Genomic DNA, 17,977 nt, shown 5'->3' on the forward strand with positions numbered 1-17,977 from the left:
ACCACAAACAATAGATAGAAGCCTGACTGTAGGCTGAACATTTTACGTACCACATCACATTCAATCTTTGTAACAATCCTCTTCAATTCACGAGTTTGAAAGAGTATGAGTTAGGATACTTTTGCTACAAGCAACAGAAACTACCTAAAATAAGCAGATAAGGAATTTATTGGAAAGCTGTCTGCTCAGAGACTCTAAACAAAAGTTGTAGAACTGCAGGTTTAACCTGAGAGTTCTGGAAGTAAGTAAGGAAAAGAGAGGGGAAAGGAACAACTTGCAAAAGAAGATGCAGCCGTGGTCCAGCAAGAGGAAGTGGAGGGGGTTGTCCTGAAGGAAAGACCCTCTGGGCCCCACTACTGTGACCTGGTCGCCTCATGCCCCTTCTGTATAGCTGGTCTCTTTCAGTCTGCCCTTCCAGCTGGTAAGTCCCCACTACTTCCCCTCATCCCCTACCCTGAGTTACCAGCTACCCATCACCTGGACTTGTTTTCTAGCACTGGCCAAAGACAGCTGTGAGAATCTGAAGACCTATGAAATGTTTTCACTCTAAACCCTCATGGTTACATTCTGGCCTATTGGCCATCCCTGGAGTGTGAATTCTTTTGAAATAATATTTACCATCCTCAGTTTCCTGTGAGTCTTTTGGGGGGAGCAGGATAGAGGCATCTCCATCCCTACTCCACTCCAACTGCAGTCTTGTAAGGTCAATTTCTTTTACTTTTTAAAATTAACAGCATAATAATGAAAAGTACATAAATCCATACTAATTACAAATGAATGCACTTTAATAATATTTTATATAAAATGTAGTTATTTTTATATTCTTATGGTATAATTTTAATTGAGAAACACAGCTATATAAAAACTTTGCTGCTATACAAAACTTATGAGTATATATAAAGAAGAAATAGGAGAGAAATCAGAAATATGAAAACATTTTGATGTTTTTAGGTGGTGGATTTGTGAGCATTTTTATCCTTTTCAAATTTTATTTTTTACTGTTGTCAGAATTCTTTTTTAGAAGTAAGCAGGATATGAATAAACTTTATATATTCATCCATTGGAATGATAATTTTGAATAATCATCACATTAAATAATTGTGTGATTGAACTGGGTTGTGTGTGTGTGTGTGTGTGTGTGTGTGTGTGGAAGATCAGCCCTGAGCTAACACCTGTTGCCAATCCTCCTCTTTTTTCTGAGGAAGACTGGCCCTGGGCTAACATCTGTGTCCATCTTCCTCTACTTTATATGTGGGATGCCTGCCACAGCACAGCTTGATAAGCAGTGTGTAGGTCTGCACCCAGCATCCAAACCTGTGGACCCTGAGTCACCAAAGTGGAGCATAGGAATTTAACCGCTATGCCACCAGGCTGGCCCCACATAATTGAACTTTTGAGTATCATATGTATTTTGATTAGAGAGAGACACACTACACTTCCTGGAAACCTCTCCCTCTCTGTCTCTTTCCTCCCTCTCTCCATTAGATGCACAGAATATCTCATCTGGTGCTTGACACATCGTCATCGTCGGCACTCAGAAGATATTTGTTGAACAAATGAAACTGTATCAAACAAAATGTAGAGATGTTATTTTTTAAGGAATCACATTTTCTTCCAGTGACCATTCTTTTTCACTCCCTAGGCCGGTGTTCAGATTACTGAGAGTGGTAAATTCCACGTCGGTGGTGGAGGCATGCTAACCATCTATGACGCAGGGCACGCTGACCAGGGAAGGTACGAATGTGTGGCTCGGAGTCCATTTGGCCTTGTTGTGGCCAACATGTTCCTCACAGTCATTGGTAAGCACTCATAGCTCCTCCTGCAACAGCCAAATAAATGTCTTTGAACAGCTCCTACTCCTGATCCTAACCAATTCACCTCACTACCCGGGTTCCCATATATGTTCTTTCTGGTCAAACATGTTAATATTAAATCAAAGCTATTTTAATTTTTTAAATCTAAGCTCTTAAGTGTAAACTATGTTAATGAGTATTAAACGCCAAAAATAACAATGCTCAAAGGGAACATAAATAGCTTGGATTTGCAAAAGTATATCATGTTTTCTTCGGCATTGAAAATTATAGAATGTAAGATGTATTCTAGCCAAATAAATGTGGAGCCAGAGATTTAAAGATAAATAGAATTCAATATGGATTAGTTACTCTGCCCTAGTGTATTTAATCCTACTTTAAAATTAAAAGTCAATCAATCAATCAAGCTTCTAGGTAAGATTTGCCATTCTGAGAACAAATATTTCAATATTTGCAAGCATTTATAATTGGCCAACATAATTGGCATTGTTTTACATTTTTATCCTCAATCTGATTATATAGCTGTAGCCTTCTGCTAGTTGATTATAAATGGTGACTTTTAAAAATCGATTGTCATAGTTTTATAAAAAATAAATCCTTTTTTTTAATTAATCAGTTCCTATTGGAAGTAAGAGTCCATTCATAGGCAGATTCAAGTAGACTGAACTGAAACCTCACTGTGGTTGTAGAGATGGAGACAGGCTGTGATGACTGACATATTCTCCACATGGGGGAGCATTCAAGAAAAGCACAGCACATCTGCACGTGTGAGCTGACATCAGAGTTGCTTTTCTGCAGATAACTTTAGGAGTTTTTGCCTTTTTGACAATCAACAGCTGAAATAAATGGGTTCCGATACAGGCATATGGTGTGTGTTTGGGGCTTTGCTCGATTTTTGGTTTCCTTAGAAATGGGCAGATTTCATAAATAGAGTTTTGCAAACTTATTTTTTCCTTTTAGTTTTCCCAGCTCTCACAGGTCTATTAAAGATATTGGGTAACTCTTCTCATTATAAATATGAGCCAGGTTAAAAATAGGTTTATTTAATCAAATCACATCCTTAAAGATGTCTCTATTTTCCTATCATATAGTACAATGGTTTCATATTCTTCCACCTGCAAACTGTTCTGAGATATCAAACTTATGAATAGCCCATTTTTTGGATATTTTTTATAAAGTGTATATTTTCATTAGCGGCACATCAATCTTCATGTATTTACTATACTGTATGTAAAAAATGTATTCTCTTAAGAATATTATTCTTGAAATTATAACAATGTAGCTAGTGACCATCAAATATTTATTTTAGTAGGGTCAGAAATTATCACATAGAATTTTTTAATGTTACAAAAATCTTAGTCTTACTCTGCTATTCTCTGAGTTCATGTTTTTCCTGATTTAAAATCCATGATAGTTGTGTTTCTTTTTATAAATTTATGGAGATCTTATTCAGTTCTTCAATTATTTATGAGAACTGTGGAAAATATCCTTGAGGCATTTCTGGAAAAAAGTTATTATAAAATTTAAATTAACATCATTTATGTTCTAGAGATGCTAGAAAACTACCACTAAACAAATAAACATTCTTTCTTTGCCTCCTCTCCTCTCTCTGTTTTGCTCTGCCACAAGCACACAAACACTGTAATCACAGTGCCCAACATTTTAGAACCTCCAATGAGAATTGTGGTTGGCTGAAGTTTAACTAATCATCTTACATATACACACTAAAAGTAAAACATTCAAATTAAAATGTATTAGTTACTCTATTTACCAGATTTTTAAAAAGCGATAAGTAACATTTATCAATATTCTGCTCCGTTGTGTAGAAAACAGAAAATCAGCTTAGGGGGATAAAATAATACAAAAAAAGAAGTTATTCGATCAAGAAAAAAATATTATTATTTTTTGCTCAGAGGACTTTTATATATCAATATAAAGGAAAATTAATTTATATTTGCATTTCATACTAAATAAACTTCATGATATTAGAAATATTTTTTATAAAAGGAAGAAAAATGTAAGGATATAAATTTAAAAGTTTTAAATAAATTTAAGATTTAAGACAAGGAGTCTGTGTGTGTGTATGTTTACACAACCCAAATTAGCAGAATAGGGGAAAATATGTCAGTATAAAATATCACTTATAGAACACTTTATGACTTAAACCTTTTCATTCACCAGATCATCCTAATTAAAGGAAAAAGTCCATGCATTACAGGAGGATTTTCCAATCTTGCTGCCCCCACTTAGCAATTATGGAGTGTTGTAACTGCACTCATTGTGTAATAAATGATACAAAGAGGATCATGCCTTTTGAGTTTCTATTCTACATTGGGGAATATAACGATAGGAAATAATCCAAAATAATAAAAAATACACAATAACAATTTAAGCAAAATCTGAGCATTACATATAAAATGTGCATTTTACTGATTAAAGTTTAAAGCAAGGCATTTATAATAGCAAAAGAAAGTTTCCACAAGTTGTAATTTTTTAAGGAAGTTCATTTTTTCATAGATTTAATAGATTTTTAATAGATTTAAATAACCCATATGGCTGACATTGTATTTCCTGAGAACCCATCTTTTCATTTAGGATGCTCTCAGTGTATGTTATACTGGCAAATGTTACTCATGTCTACACACTTCTTTCTCTAGATGATATTTGGCATCTGAATGCTACACATTTTACTTTAGACTTAAAAAATCAATTTTCTTTCAAAGCATAATTTATTTTAACACCTCCTATATATATGTTAATATGCTGTTAAGTGCTGTGAAGTATAGGCTCATTTCTTGCTCGTGAAAATGGTTCAGTCTAACTGAGGACAAAAGACATTAAAGGTGAAGATGAGAAGTTTGAGGTAGTGGGAAAAAAACCCAGGTTAAGTCATCAGACTTAGCTGTGTTGATCTCAGCCACTTTGGATACCTTACAGACTCATAACTGGAATTAATTTTCTCATTTCTTAAAAAGGTGGAATTGGACACTTTCAAGAGCCCTTCTTGGCATAGAATTTCTGTTTCTATGATAGAAACAAATATGCAACAATATTTGAAAACAAATATGCAACAGTCCAGAAGCTGTTTACAGCATGTCTACATGATAGAATACTTACCACTGACACATTTAAATAACAGGTGGACAAGGCTACAAAGGAAATGGTGACACAAAATTTATTAAATAACGATTTTGGAGCAAGAATAACATGCACATACTGTTTTTAATTATAGAAAAATAAATCTAAACAATGTTGTCTTTCCTGGAATTCTGAGTTGAATATCTAATTATTTGTTGGACTTTTCATTGTGGTTGACCCACAGTCCTCCCCGTTCCAGATGTTAGAAACTGATCTTGAGCATATTCTGAATGGAACGCCTCATTTTACCCTCAAGATCCTACTTCCTCCTAGCAGCCCTGTGATCTCATCCATATTCATATAAGCAGGAATCCTTGCCCCTCCTGGTTTCTTCTCCTCCCTTCTCCTCCTTTTCCTCAACCACCACGCCTCACCAGTCTTTCCTCCAAATATTGCTTCTTTTCCGCTTCTCTTCTCTAGTGACCTCCTCTTCCATGGTCCATCCTTTGGTCATCTAGGCTTTTGCAATAGCGTTCTAAATGATCCTCCCACGTATAATATTCTCCACTTCGACCATATCCTCAACCCAACAAATTATTGTTGAACTAAACTGAATGAGAATTAAGGTTGCGTTAGTTGATTTTAAGTTAGTGAGACCTTTTCTCTTATGTTAAGTAAATAACATGTATTAAACTCATACTAATATTACTAATAAAAAGTAGTTAACATTTATTGGACATTTACCATGTGTTCCAAGTTCTATACATCAATTAACTTATTTATTCATGTGAGATCTAGTTATTTTTCAAAATCTGAATGAATAATTTACTGATTATCTGACATTTTAATCCAGATATTTGGCGTTGTCTAGACAAAATATCTGTTTCAAAACAACTGATGTTGTTGAACTATGGAGTATCAAAACTTTTTAATTATTTATATTTACTCAAATATATCAATGAAATGAAACTGATAATTGAATTATTTTATTTTATTATTTTTTTAATTTTTTGTATATTGCAGTAACATTGGTTTATAACATTGTATAAATTACAGGTGAACATCATTATACTTCTATTTCTGCATAGATTACATCATGTTCACCATCCAAATACTAATTACAACCCATCACCACACACATGTGCCGAATTATCCCTTTCGCCCTCCTCCCTCCCCCCTTCACCTCTGGTAACCACCAATCCAATCTCTGTCTGTATGTGTTTGATTATTGTTGTTGTTATCTACTACTTAATGAAGGAAATCATATGGTATTTGACCTTCTCCCTCTGACTTATTTCACTTTGCATAATACCTTCAATGTCCATCCATGTTGTCACAAATGGCTGGATTTCATCGTTTCTTATGGCTGAGTAGTATTCCATTGTGTATATATACCACAGCTTCTTTATCCATTCGTCCCTTGATGGGCACTTAGGTTGCTTCTAAGTCTTGGCTATTGTGAATAACGCTGCAATGAACACAGGAGTGCATGTATCTTTATGCATTGGTGTTTTCAAGTTCTTTGGATAAATACCCAGCAGTGGAATAGCTGGATCATATGGTAGTTCTATCCTTAATTTTTTGAGGAATCTGCATACTGTTTTCCATAGTGGCTGCACCAGTTTGCACTCCCACCAGCAGTGTATGAGAGTTCCCTTCTCTCCACATCCTCTCCAACACATGTTGTTCCTGTCTTGTTGATTATAGCCATTCTGATGGGCGTGAAGTGATATCTCATTGTAGTTTTGATTTGCATTTCCCTGATAGTTAATGATTTTGAACATCTTTTCATGTTTCTGTTGGCCATCTGTACATCTTCTTTGGAGAAATGTGTGTTCAGGTCTTTTGCCCATTTTTTAATTGGGTTGTTAGTTTTTTTGTTGTTGAGATGCATGAGTTTCTTATATATTTTGGAGATTAACCCCTTATCAGATGTATGGTTTGCAAATATCTTCTCCCAATTGTTAGGTTGTCATTTCGTTTTGTTGATGGTTTCCTTTGCTGTGCAGAAGCTTTTTAGTTTGATGTAGTCCCATTTGTTTATTATTTCTATTGTTTCTCTCGCCTGGTCAGACATGGTGCTTGAAAAAACGTTGCAAAGACGGATGCCGAAGAGCTACTTCCCATGTTTTCTTCTAGAAGTTTCATAGTTTCAGGTCTTACATTCAAGTCTTTAATCCATTTTGAGTTAATTTTTGTGTATGGTGTAAGGTAAGGGTCTACTTTCATTTTTTTGCATGTGGCTATCCAGTTTTCCCAACACCACTTGTTGAAGAGACTTTCTTTTCTCCATTGTATGTTCTTGGCTCCTTTGTCAAAGATTAGCTGTCCGTGGATGTGTGGGTTTATTTCTGGGCTTTCAATTCTATTCCATTGATCTTTTTGTCTGTTTTTATGCCAGTACCATGCTGTTTTGGTTACTATAGCTTTGTAGTACATTTTGAAATCAGGGAGTGTGATACCTCCAGCTTTGTTCTTTTTTCTCAGGATTTCTTTAGCTATTTGGGGTCTTTTGTTGTTCCATATACATTTTAGGATTCTTTGTTCTATTTCTGTGAAAAATGTTGTTGGAACTTTGATAGGGATTGCATTGAATCTATAGATTGCTTTAGGAAGTACGGACATCTTAACTATGTTAATTCTTCCAATCCAAGAGCATGGAATATCTTTCCATTTCTTTGTGTCTTCTTCAATTTCTTTCAGCAATGTTTTATAGTTTTCAGTGTACAGATCTTTCACCTCTTTGGTTAAGTTTATTCCTAGGTATTTTATTCTTTTTGTTGCAGTTGTAAATGGGATTGTATTCTTAATTTCTCTTTCTGCTACTTTGTTGTTAGTGTATAGAAATGCAACTGATTTTTGTATGTTGATTTTGTATCCTGCAACTTTACCATATTCGTTTATTACTTCTAAAAGTTTTTTGGTGGATTCTTTAGGGTTTTCTATATATAAAATCATGTCATCTGCAAATAGTGACAGTTTCACTTCTTCCTTTCCAATTTGGATCCCTTTTATTTCTTTCTCTTGCCTGATTGCTCTGGCTAGGACTTCTAGTATTACGTTAAATAGGAGTGGTGAGAGTGGGCATCCTTGTCTGGTTCCTGTTCTTACAGGGATAGCTTTCAGTTTTTCACCATTGAGGATGATATTAGCTGTGGGTGTGTCATATATGGCCTTTATTATGTTGAGGTACTTTCCTTCTATACCCATTTTATTCAGAGTTTTTATCATAAATGGATGCTGTATTTTGTCAAATGCTTTCTCTGCATCTATTGAGATGATCATGTGATTTTTATTCTTCATTTTATTAATGTGGTGTATCACGTTGATTGATTTGCGAATGTTAAACCATCCCTGCATCCCTGGAATAAATCCCACTTGATCATGGTGTATAATCTTTTTAACGTATTGTTGTATGTGATTTGCTAGTATTTTGTTGAGGACTTTTGCATTGATGTTCATAAGTGATATTGGCCTGTAGTTTTCTTTTTTTGTGTTGTCCTTGTCTGGCTTTGGTATCAGGGTAATGTCGGCTTCATAGAATGAGTTAGGGAGCTTCCCCCCCTCCTCAATTTTTTGAAAGAGTTTGAGAAGGATAGGTATTAAGTCTTCTTTGAATGTTTGGTAGAATTCACCAGGGAAGCCGTCTGGTCCTGGACTTTTATTTTTGGGGAGGTTTTTGATTACTGTTTCAATCTCCTTACTGGTGATTGGTCTATTCAAATTCTCTACTTCTTCTTGATCTAGTTTTGGAAGGTTGTATGTTTCTAAGAATTTATCCATTTCTTCCAGATTGTCGAATTTGTTGGCATGTAGTTTTTCATAGTATTCTCTTATAATCTTTTGTATTTCTGATGTGTCTGTTGTAATTTCTCCTCGTTCATTTCTGATTTTACATATTTGTGCCTTCTCTCTTTTTTTATTGGTGAGTCTAGCTAAAGGTTTGTCAATTTTGTTGATCTTTTCAAAGAACTAGCTCTTGGTTTTATTAATTTCTTCTATTGTTTTTTTGGTCTCTCTTTCATTTATTTCTGCTCTGATTTTTATTATTTCCCTTCTTCTACTGATTTTGGGCTTGGTTTGTTCTTCTTTTTCCAGTTCCTTTAGATGCATTGTTAGATTGTTTATTTGAGATTTTTCTTGTTTGTTGAGATAGGCCTGTATTGCTATAAACTTCCCTCTTAGAACCACTTTTGCTGTATCCCATAAGTTCTGGCATGTCGTATTTTCATTTTCATTTGTCTCCAGGTATTTTTTGATTTCTTCTTTGATTTCTTCGTTGACCCAGTCGTTGTTCAGTAGCATTTTGTTTAATCTCCATGTATTTGTGGCTTTTCTGATTTTCTTCCTATAGTTGATTTCTAGTTTCATACCGTTGTGGTCAGAAAAGATGCTTGGTATGATTTCAATCTTCTTAAATTTATGGAGACTTGTTTTGTGGCCTAATATGTGATCAATCCTGGAGAATGTTCCATGTGCATTTGAAAAGAACGTGTATTCTTTGGTTTTTGGATGGAATGCTCTGTATATATCTACTAGGTCCATCTGTTCTAGTGTATCATTTAAAGCCAATGTTTCCTTATTGATCTTCTGTTTGGATGATCTATCCGTTGGTGTAAGTGGAGTGTTCAAGTCCCCTACTATTATTGTGTTACTGTCTATTTCTGTTTTTATGTCTGTTAATAATTGCTTTATATATTTAGGTGCACCTACATTGGGTGCTTAGATATTTACAAGTGTTATACCCTCTTGTTGGATTGTTCCCTTGATCATTATGTAATGACATTGTCTCTTTTTACACTTTTTGTTTTAAAGTCTATTTTGTCTGATATGAGTACTGCTACCCCAGCTTTCTTTTCATTGCCATTTGCATGGAGTATCTTTTTCCATCCCTTCACTTTCAGTTTGTGAGTGTCTTTAGGTCTGAAGTGTGTCTCTTGTATGCAGCATATATATGGGTCTTGTTTTTTTATCCAATCAGCCACCCTATGCCTTTTAATTGGAGCATTTAGTCCATTGACGTTTAAAGTAGCTATTGATAAGTATGTACTTACTGCCATTTTTTAACTTGTTTTTTCTCAGTGTTTTAGTAGTCCTTCTCTGTTCCTTTCTTCTTCTATACAGAATTGATGGTCTCTTTAGTTTGACCTCTGTCTGAAAGCTCTACTCTTTAACTCCCCTCCTCCCTCCTTTTATGTTTTTGATATCATATCTAACCTCTTTTTTGTGCATTTGTATCCATTACCCTCTTATCATGGAAATAGGTAATTTTTCCTATTTGTGGTCTTCTCTTTCCCCCTTAAATCAGTCCCTTTAACATTTCTTGTAACACTGGTTTCTTGGTGACAAACTCCTTTAATTTTTGCTTGTCTGGGAAATTTTTGATCTCTCCTTCCATTTTGAATGATAACCTTGCTGGGTAGAGTATTCTTGGCTTAAGTTTTTTCCTTTTAGCACTTTAAATATATCATGCCATTCTCTTCTAGCCTGTAAGGTTTCTGCTGAGAAGTCAGCTGATAGCCTTATGGGGTTTCCTTTGTATGTAACTTGACTTTCTCTTGCGGCTTTTAGGATTCTCTTTTTATGTTTAATTCTGGACATTTTGATTATGATGTGTCTTGGTGTGGGCCTCTTTGAGTTTATCTTGTTCGGGGCTCTCTGTGCTTCCTATACCTGGATGTCTGTTTCCTTCCTTAGGTTAGGGAAGTTTTCATCTATTATTTCTTGAAATAGATTCTCTGCCCCTTTGTGTCGCTCTTCTCCTTCCGGGACACCTATAACACGGATGTTAGTGCGTTTGATGTTGTCCCAGAGGTTCCTTAGACTGTCCTCACTCTTTTTAATTCTTTTCTCTTTTACCTGTTCACCTTGGGTAATTTCTTCTAGTCTTTCGTCCAGCTCGCAGATCCGTTCTTCTGTATCCTCTACTCTGCTTTTGAGTCCCTCTAGTGAATTTTTCATTTCCAGTATTGTATTCTTCATTTCTGATTGGTTCTTTTTTATATCTTCCATTTCTTTGTTGACATTCTCACTGAGTTCATCTATTCTTCTCCCCAGATCAGTGAGCATCCTTAACACTCTTTGTTTGAACTCTCTGTCGGGTAGGTTGCTCATTTCTGTTTCACTTAGTTCCTTTTCTGGGGTTTTGTCCTGTTCCCTTACTTGGAATGTATTCCTTTGCCTCCTCATTTTGCCCCTTACCCTGTGTTTCTGACTACGTATTAGGTAGGTCAGCTACATCTCCTGCTCTTGGATAGGTGACCTTATGTAAGTGATGGCTTAGGAGGTCTGCCATGTGCTTCCCTCAGTTCTCAATGTTCCAGGGGTGACCCCTATGTGGTCTACGTCTGTCCTTCTGTTGTGGCCTGTTTGCTCTCCCTGTAGGCGCCCAGGGAGGCTGAGTTTTGCTCCGGCTAGCTGTTGTAATGCTCAGCTGCTTGTAGTTGTTGTGGGCCCTTCAGTCTCTTTATCAGGTGTGGGGTGCCCCAGCACAGTTGGCTGCAAGTTCTGATACCACATTTGTGTTGCAGTATTTCTTTTAAGTGAGTAGGCCCCCACCGTGGCAGGTTGTTAGGCTCAGGGCCTTACAATTGCTATAAGCCTCCAGCCTTTATGTCTCTTGTCAGCTCTCTGAGGATTGCAGCTGGGTGGGGCTGGCTTCAGGCACGGGAGCACCCAATTGTTTCAGGCTTTGGATGGTGGGGCAAACCTCCTACGTGGGTCTTTGAGAAGCACAAGTCTTCTGCAGCTGACAAGCCCTGCCACCCACAGGTCCACACACACAGTCAACACAGTCCTGCCCCGTGTGCGCGCCCCAACCTCCCGAAGCAGACCCAGTCTCTCCACGGCAGGAGCCCCACACACTCCACCACTGCCCCACACTCTCCACCTGATCCTTGTGCACACCCTACCCCACTGATGTCGGCTCAGTTGCCAGGCTGCTGAGAATCCAGTCACCAATCTATGCAGGCCCACAAGTTGCCTGAGGGCTTGTTGTTGGGTGGGGCCAGTCTCAAGGGTGGGCTGCCTGGCCTGGCTGAGCTGGATTAAATAGGTGCTCTAGCGCATGGGGCAGACCCTGGGCTAGCAGGCCTCAGGGAGAACTCCAATGGCGTCTGTATCAGCAGGCCCACACCAGGCCTCAACAATGGCCGCCGCCAATGTCCTAGTCCCTGGAGAGGTCTCACCTCTCACCGAGATGCACACAGGGCCTATTAGGTGAGTCTCTTTTCACCAAAGCACTGTGCACCTTTCTTTCTGGTGATTTTAGGTTGCTTTCTGAAACGAGTGAGTTTGCGCGCAGGCCCTTTAAGAGCCGGTTTTAATGTCTTTGTGAACCGGGTTTTCTGGGGGTGCCCCCCAATGTTTTAGTAGCAGGCAAAGTCAGATATTATGCCACTCGCCTCTATTGTGCTGGGTCCACAAAATGCCCTCAGCGGGGGTGCTCCCCGGCTCAGGGCCCCGTGCCTCCAGGGAGGCTGCGGACTTGTGAGCTGCTGCCAGGCAGCCGTGATGCTGGCGGCTTTTGAAGGCGGCGTTGTTTCTCTCCAGAAGGGAGTTTCTGCCTCTTCCACCTCAATTAGGGTTGTCCGTTGTTGCAGAAGTTCCTCTTATCCAGTTTTCAGTTCTGTCTCAGGGGTAATTTTTCCACGAGTAGTTGTAAATTGGCTGTGTCCGTGGGAGGAGGTGAGTTCAGAGACTGCCTACCCCGCCATCTTGACTTCCATCACTCTAATTGAATTATTTTAAATTGCTATTTTACTATATTTGTTAATTTACTCTGAATATTGTATAAATTAGTTTATGTAATAATTGATAGATACATGGCAATCTTGTTTACCTGGCTAAACTTTAATAATACAATGAATGGTGAAATATTTCTGTAAAGAACTGCATACACCTAGTATATATACACATATATTTATAATGCCTTTATCCATGTTGAACACATTTCTCATCCATTTATACATAAAATCTATAACAAACACATATGTCTATTCTGAGGTAAGCCACATGTTTTCAAATATTTTAGCAATAATTTCAAGATCAGTAAGTAGCATTTTCACATTTTTGGTGTAGTAGTGTTTGGATAGTTTGGAATTTATTAAAAAAAAGACAATAATCAAAATAAAAGTCATATCTCAAACATCAACCTAAAAAATTTAGTTGGTGTCTTTCCTTTTTCAGACTCTGGGAAAACAGTGGAGCCTGCAAGACAGTGAACCTATTTACATATTTAATGATGCAAATGATGTGTAAGGCAGAGTTGTTGCTGTTCAAAGACAATTATGTGGCAAAGACAGTCATTGATGTCAATTTGCATGCTGTGGAAGTATCTGGTCTCTGAGGACAGCCCTCACAAGTGTCAGGGGTAGTCGGTGCCACTCTTCTGAGGGGAAGATTTAATGTGATAAGGCCTATTTAGTTACGATAGTTCCGTTATCTGGCTACTTTTCTCTAGGGGGGGAGGGAAGATAAAGAATACTCCAAAACTCTGCTGGCAACTGTGAAGGACCCTGGGCTGTCACTGAGGCCTAGGTAGTTTGTGGTGAGAGCTATAGCAGGAGCACAGCGGCTTCGTTTCAGTGCCCTCCTCTGGTCTCTGTGCCCAGTCGTGCAGAGCCAGGCCTTTGACATGGTGGGCGCAGCACAGTGGGTGGGCTGTTTGCCCTAAGCCCCCTTTTCTGAAAGGACTCCAGTTTATCTTTCGACTTTATCCTCAGTGGAGGAGACAGAGGGCAGAATTAAAAGTAGATGCTCATCAGACAACTTGAAACGTGTTTATTTTGTAACCCTACTGAGGCCTTTTTTTCTTTTTCTTAACCCCAAAACTCAACAAAGGAAAATGTTCCAGTTCTCTCTCCACCTCTGCAAAATTTTGCATAAAAAGATGGAGAATATGTCAGAATTTTCTGATCATTCTGTCCCTTATGCCGTTAATCGAGGTGTTTTTTGAGACAAATAAGATAATAAAAGTATTGTTTGATTCTAATTTGCCCCAGTAAACTGAATTTACTTTGCATAATGCAGTGCTGTTCTGAAGAAATTTATGGAAATCGCTTTGCAATTTGTACCAAACCAAACAATACTGAAACTAAATGAATAATAAAAAGGTTATTTTATTTTACTCTAAACTATGAAACTTAAAAAAATTCATAATTAAAATGACATAAAAGTGAGAGTTAATGTTACCAAGAGTATTTTCTGTGTGAACGTATTACATATTTAATGTTCCTTTAAGAATCTGTGAACAAACAACTTTCATGTGTTTTCTTTTTGTGCACTTTAGAATTTAATTATTTCAAAGAATATTTACATATTATGTTACCTTTCTTGTTGCTTTCTCCTCCTTTCCTCATCTGCACACTTGCTGGTTTCCTACTAATACAGAGAAACAGCAAGTCAAGTTGAAGGAAATGACAGGACTACACAGTATCAATTGATAATTATGTGAGGATGTAGATTACCTGTTGGTTTAGAACACAAGAATCATTGAAAGGCACCTCATATTTGCATTGTGACATGTAGTTTTCAAAGAACTTTGTGTGCCTTTTTTATGTGATAATCACATTTGTAACCACATCAGTCCTGAACCATATGCTGAGCAAGTCTCATTAATTCTATTTTTTGAATGAGTCAAAAGATGAAGAGTTATCATCAAATACTTTATGCTTGTAAATTTTATACAAATATAACTGCAAAAGTATTTTATAAATAGAATAAAAGCAAAATTATCAATCAAATAAAATTCAGATTAATATGTTAAATGATGCTTTCCTGAAATTTAAATATCAATTCCTACCTTCTGTCTGGCATCTCAGTACCACTGTGCGCAGTGTGATAACTCGATCCTAGCACACAACTTTTCTCACTTCCAAATCCAAGTAGACCTCTGATAGTACATTATGACCCAGGTGCAGTGGTCCAATGGCAATAATTGTCATGAATAAGAGCACACGATTCATGGCACTTTCTATACTGAAAGTTCACAAGTGCGAGAGTACAAAGGAAGTGATAGAGAAAAGGCTTAACATCTTGATTAAATAATCAAGTCAGCCTACATGCCAGCACAGATTGATTTGATTGATCTCAGTTGCTTTATTTCCAAGTAAAAATAATGAATTAAGTAGCTCATTCTTACTGACTTTTTTTAACATATCACAACCAGATTCATGTAGCTATGTTGAGAATGTTCAGTGTTCTCATAATCATTGTGATTATGTTGATTGCTTAATTGGTTAATTAATTCATTTCCTTGTATGTTTATACCCCACTCCCATCATACTTACTGTATATGTAACAACTACAATGCATTTAACTATACTTTAACTATATCATTTTGTGGTTATTTTTTTTAGTTTTCTAATTGTTACATTAAACACTCTCTTTAGCATCCATTCATGTGAGCATTCATCCAATTCTAGTCGGCATGATAGTCCATACTGTGTATCCACCATGTTTTTCTCGCCCACACTTCTGTTGCTGCACTAACAATTTTCTCCAATTCCTTCCACACAAAGTTGCAGTGAACATTCACATTTATACCCCTTATGGATTTGTATGAGAATTTCTCTAGATATATGTGTGAGAATGAGATTGCTGTGTGAGAGAGTGTGCACATATGCAGTTTTACTAAGTAAAAACAGAACCCTCAAACATCACTAAACAAAATGTTGCAAATAGAAGCATCAGTTCTACATTCTCACCAGCCTGCCTATGTCCACTTACCCTGCCAAAACTCTGCACTAATCAGCTTTTTAAATTTTTGCCAGAATAAGCATAAAATGGTAGTTTATTAATACTTTAAAATTTATTTCTGAGGTTATACGTGATTTTGAACATCTGTTATATACTTCTTAACTTTCAGGGTGTCCTCTCATAACTCGTCTGTACATATTATTTCTTAAGGCATTACAAGATTTCCTTGTATGAAATAGAATATTCATTCTGCGTCAGAATTTAGAAATTGCAAATATTGTTACCCATTATGTCATTTGTCTATGACCTTTTTACGTTTTTTATTCATGTTCTTTCCTGAACAGAAATTATTAGTTTCATATAATCACATCAATCAATTTGTCTTTTTTTCTTTCAATTATCTTTAGCTAATGTATGGTCAATTCAAAATGTTTCTTAGACTAGAAAAGGTAGCACTGACATTCTGGAGCTTCCATACTGTGGGCAGGATAAAGACCGAGTTAAACGGGCGATGTAGCCTCCAGCTCATAATTACTGCACACAATCTGGTTGACTAAGAACATCTTTCAGCAGTCATTGACCTTACTGTTTTTCTTAGAATATCCATACTACTGGTATTTTTTTCTTGAAATTGTTTATGCTAGTGATCTTTTTAGGACAATAAACCAATCTAGTATGTATATATGGTCATAATATAAAGGAATTTTCTCATAATGCTCAGATCTGGAATGCTACTCGGACCTATCTATTACAAAATATATAAACATAAATATACATACACTCACACATATGTAGATATATGTATATGTAATATTTTAATACTATATTACATAGTACAATATATAATATGTATTAATATATAATTGATAATATGTAAAACACACTCTTCCTATTTTTATTTGTTTTTCATCTCTTTTATTTCTCTTTAATGACATTATTTTCAAACTCAATTTCTGAAACTATACTTACTCTTGCTTTCAATATTTAACAGTGCTAAAAAGTTATTGTTTTTCTATGTTATATAAATTTTTATTATACTTTTGATATTCTCAAAAATAAACTGAATAACACGGATATGCTTGATTATTTTTCTTATATTAATTTTAAATATTTATCCATGATCATCTTTATTTAGCATTTTATTTCCTTTAAGGTTAAACTTCTTAAACCATCATCTGGAGAAGATTCGCTATGTTGATGATTATCAACTCTAAGTGAAAGGCTTCCTTTGTCTATAATATTCAACTTGACAGAATTCAGACACATTGAAGAGCTATAGAAACAGCATGAATTATTTTTCACTGAAATCTTACTGAGAGTTCAATTCTTGCTTTAAGAAATCTCCATAGGGATATGATAATATTTACTTTGTTTTAATGTTTAACATTAAAGCAAGGTGGCTGAAGACATAGGCATTTCTACCTTCCCCAAGATGACAAATTGTTAACACACTTGAATTCCATTTCAATCAGTGTTGTGAAAAGGAAATATTTCACCAGCTTTACTAGGTTTTGGAATGCTTTATTTACCTAAATAATGCTGTTATTGTTGGTAGAAGCTTTGCTTCAGAATAATGACCTACTTCTCTGCAATGGACAGCATCATGTGGATACTCTCTAACATTTTTACTGTCTTAGAACTTTTTGTAATGCTATTTATATCACATCATTCCTAACTTCAAGGTCTGTTTGATATTTTTAAGCATGGAATTGATTTTCAAAGCAACACAGGGTAGGCAAGCTGGAGATGACTTTGTTGAATCTTCCATTCTTGATGCTGTGCAGAGGGGTTGAGAGTGCAATTAACTCCATGAGAAGACATTTGTTTTCACAGTCAGAATTTATTTTATTCTGATTACAAAATTGTTTTCACTTCAGTTCTGCTTAGTGTTTATAATGTCCGTAAATCACAACAAGGTTAATGCATAAGATTGCCAAAGCGTGTTTTCTTCAGTTCGTGTGCGCCTACCACCTTATGGGCTAGCCATCATTGCCAGTTCAGCCTCAAAGAGAATGAAACTTGTTCCGCATAGAATCTAAATGGCATTAATTTATATCACAGATATACTCTTTATGGTCCCACAATAGATGTCATGCTGGGTTCTGTTACGCCAGCATCCACCAGATGGTATCAGACCCAGTTCTCCTGTCAATCCATGAACTGAGAGTGATTGTCAGGTTGAACACACCTGGTCATAAACTGTAAGCCCACAGGTGAAAATTTTGCTTAGGATATGCAGTGTTTGGGTTTGTTGTAATTTGAATCAGAACGTCTTTAGACTAGTGAAGCCTTCCAGTTCCGTAAACTCCCCAGTTGTCCTGATGGAGGCATCTGGAATGCTCTGCAAGAACTGAACATATTAAAGAAGACATGATTGTTGTCTTCATAGT

General features: G+C 36.4%; 1 protein-coding gene across 1 annotated transcript in view; it reads left to right on the top strand.

Moving 5' to 3' along the window:
• The window catches only part of PXDNL (peroxidasin like), a gene marked incomplete at its 5' end in the record, with an annotated part of 397,680 nt that overhangs the window by 301,129 nt on the left and 78,574 nt on the right, over window positions 1-17,977 (top strand). Inside the window, 3 exon segments of the mRNA XM_004435754.2 lie at window positions 1,643-1,799; window positions 17,310-17,374; window positions 17,376-17,419. Coding sequence (XP_004435811.2) covers window positions 1,643-1,799; window positions 17,310-17,374; window positions 17,376-17,419 — 266 coding nt within the window.

The sequence above is a fragment of the Ceratotherium simum genome, chromosome 31 (genome assembly GCF_057802395.1).
Source record: "Ceratotherium simum simum isolate JZ-2026a chromosome 31, ASM5780239v1, whole genome shotgun sequence".
Lineage (NCBI taxonomy): Eukaryota > Metazoa > Chordata > Mammalia > Perissodactyla > Rhinocerotidae > Ceratotherium > Ceratotherium simum.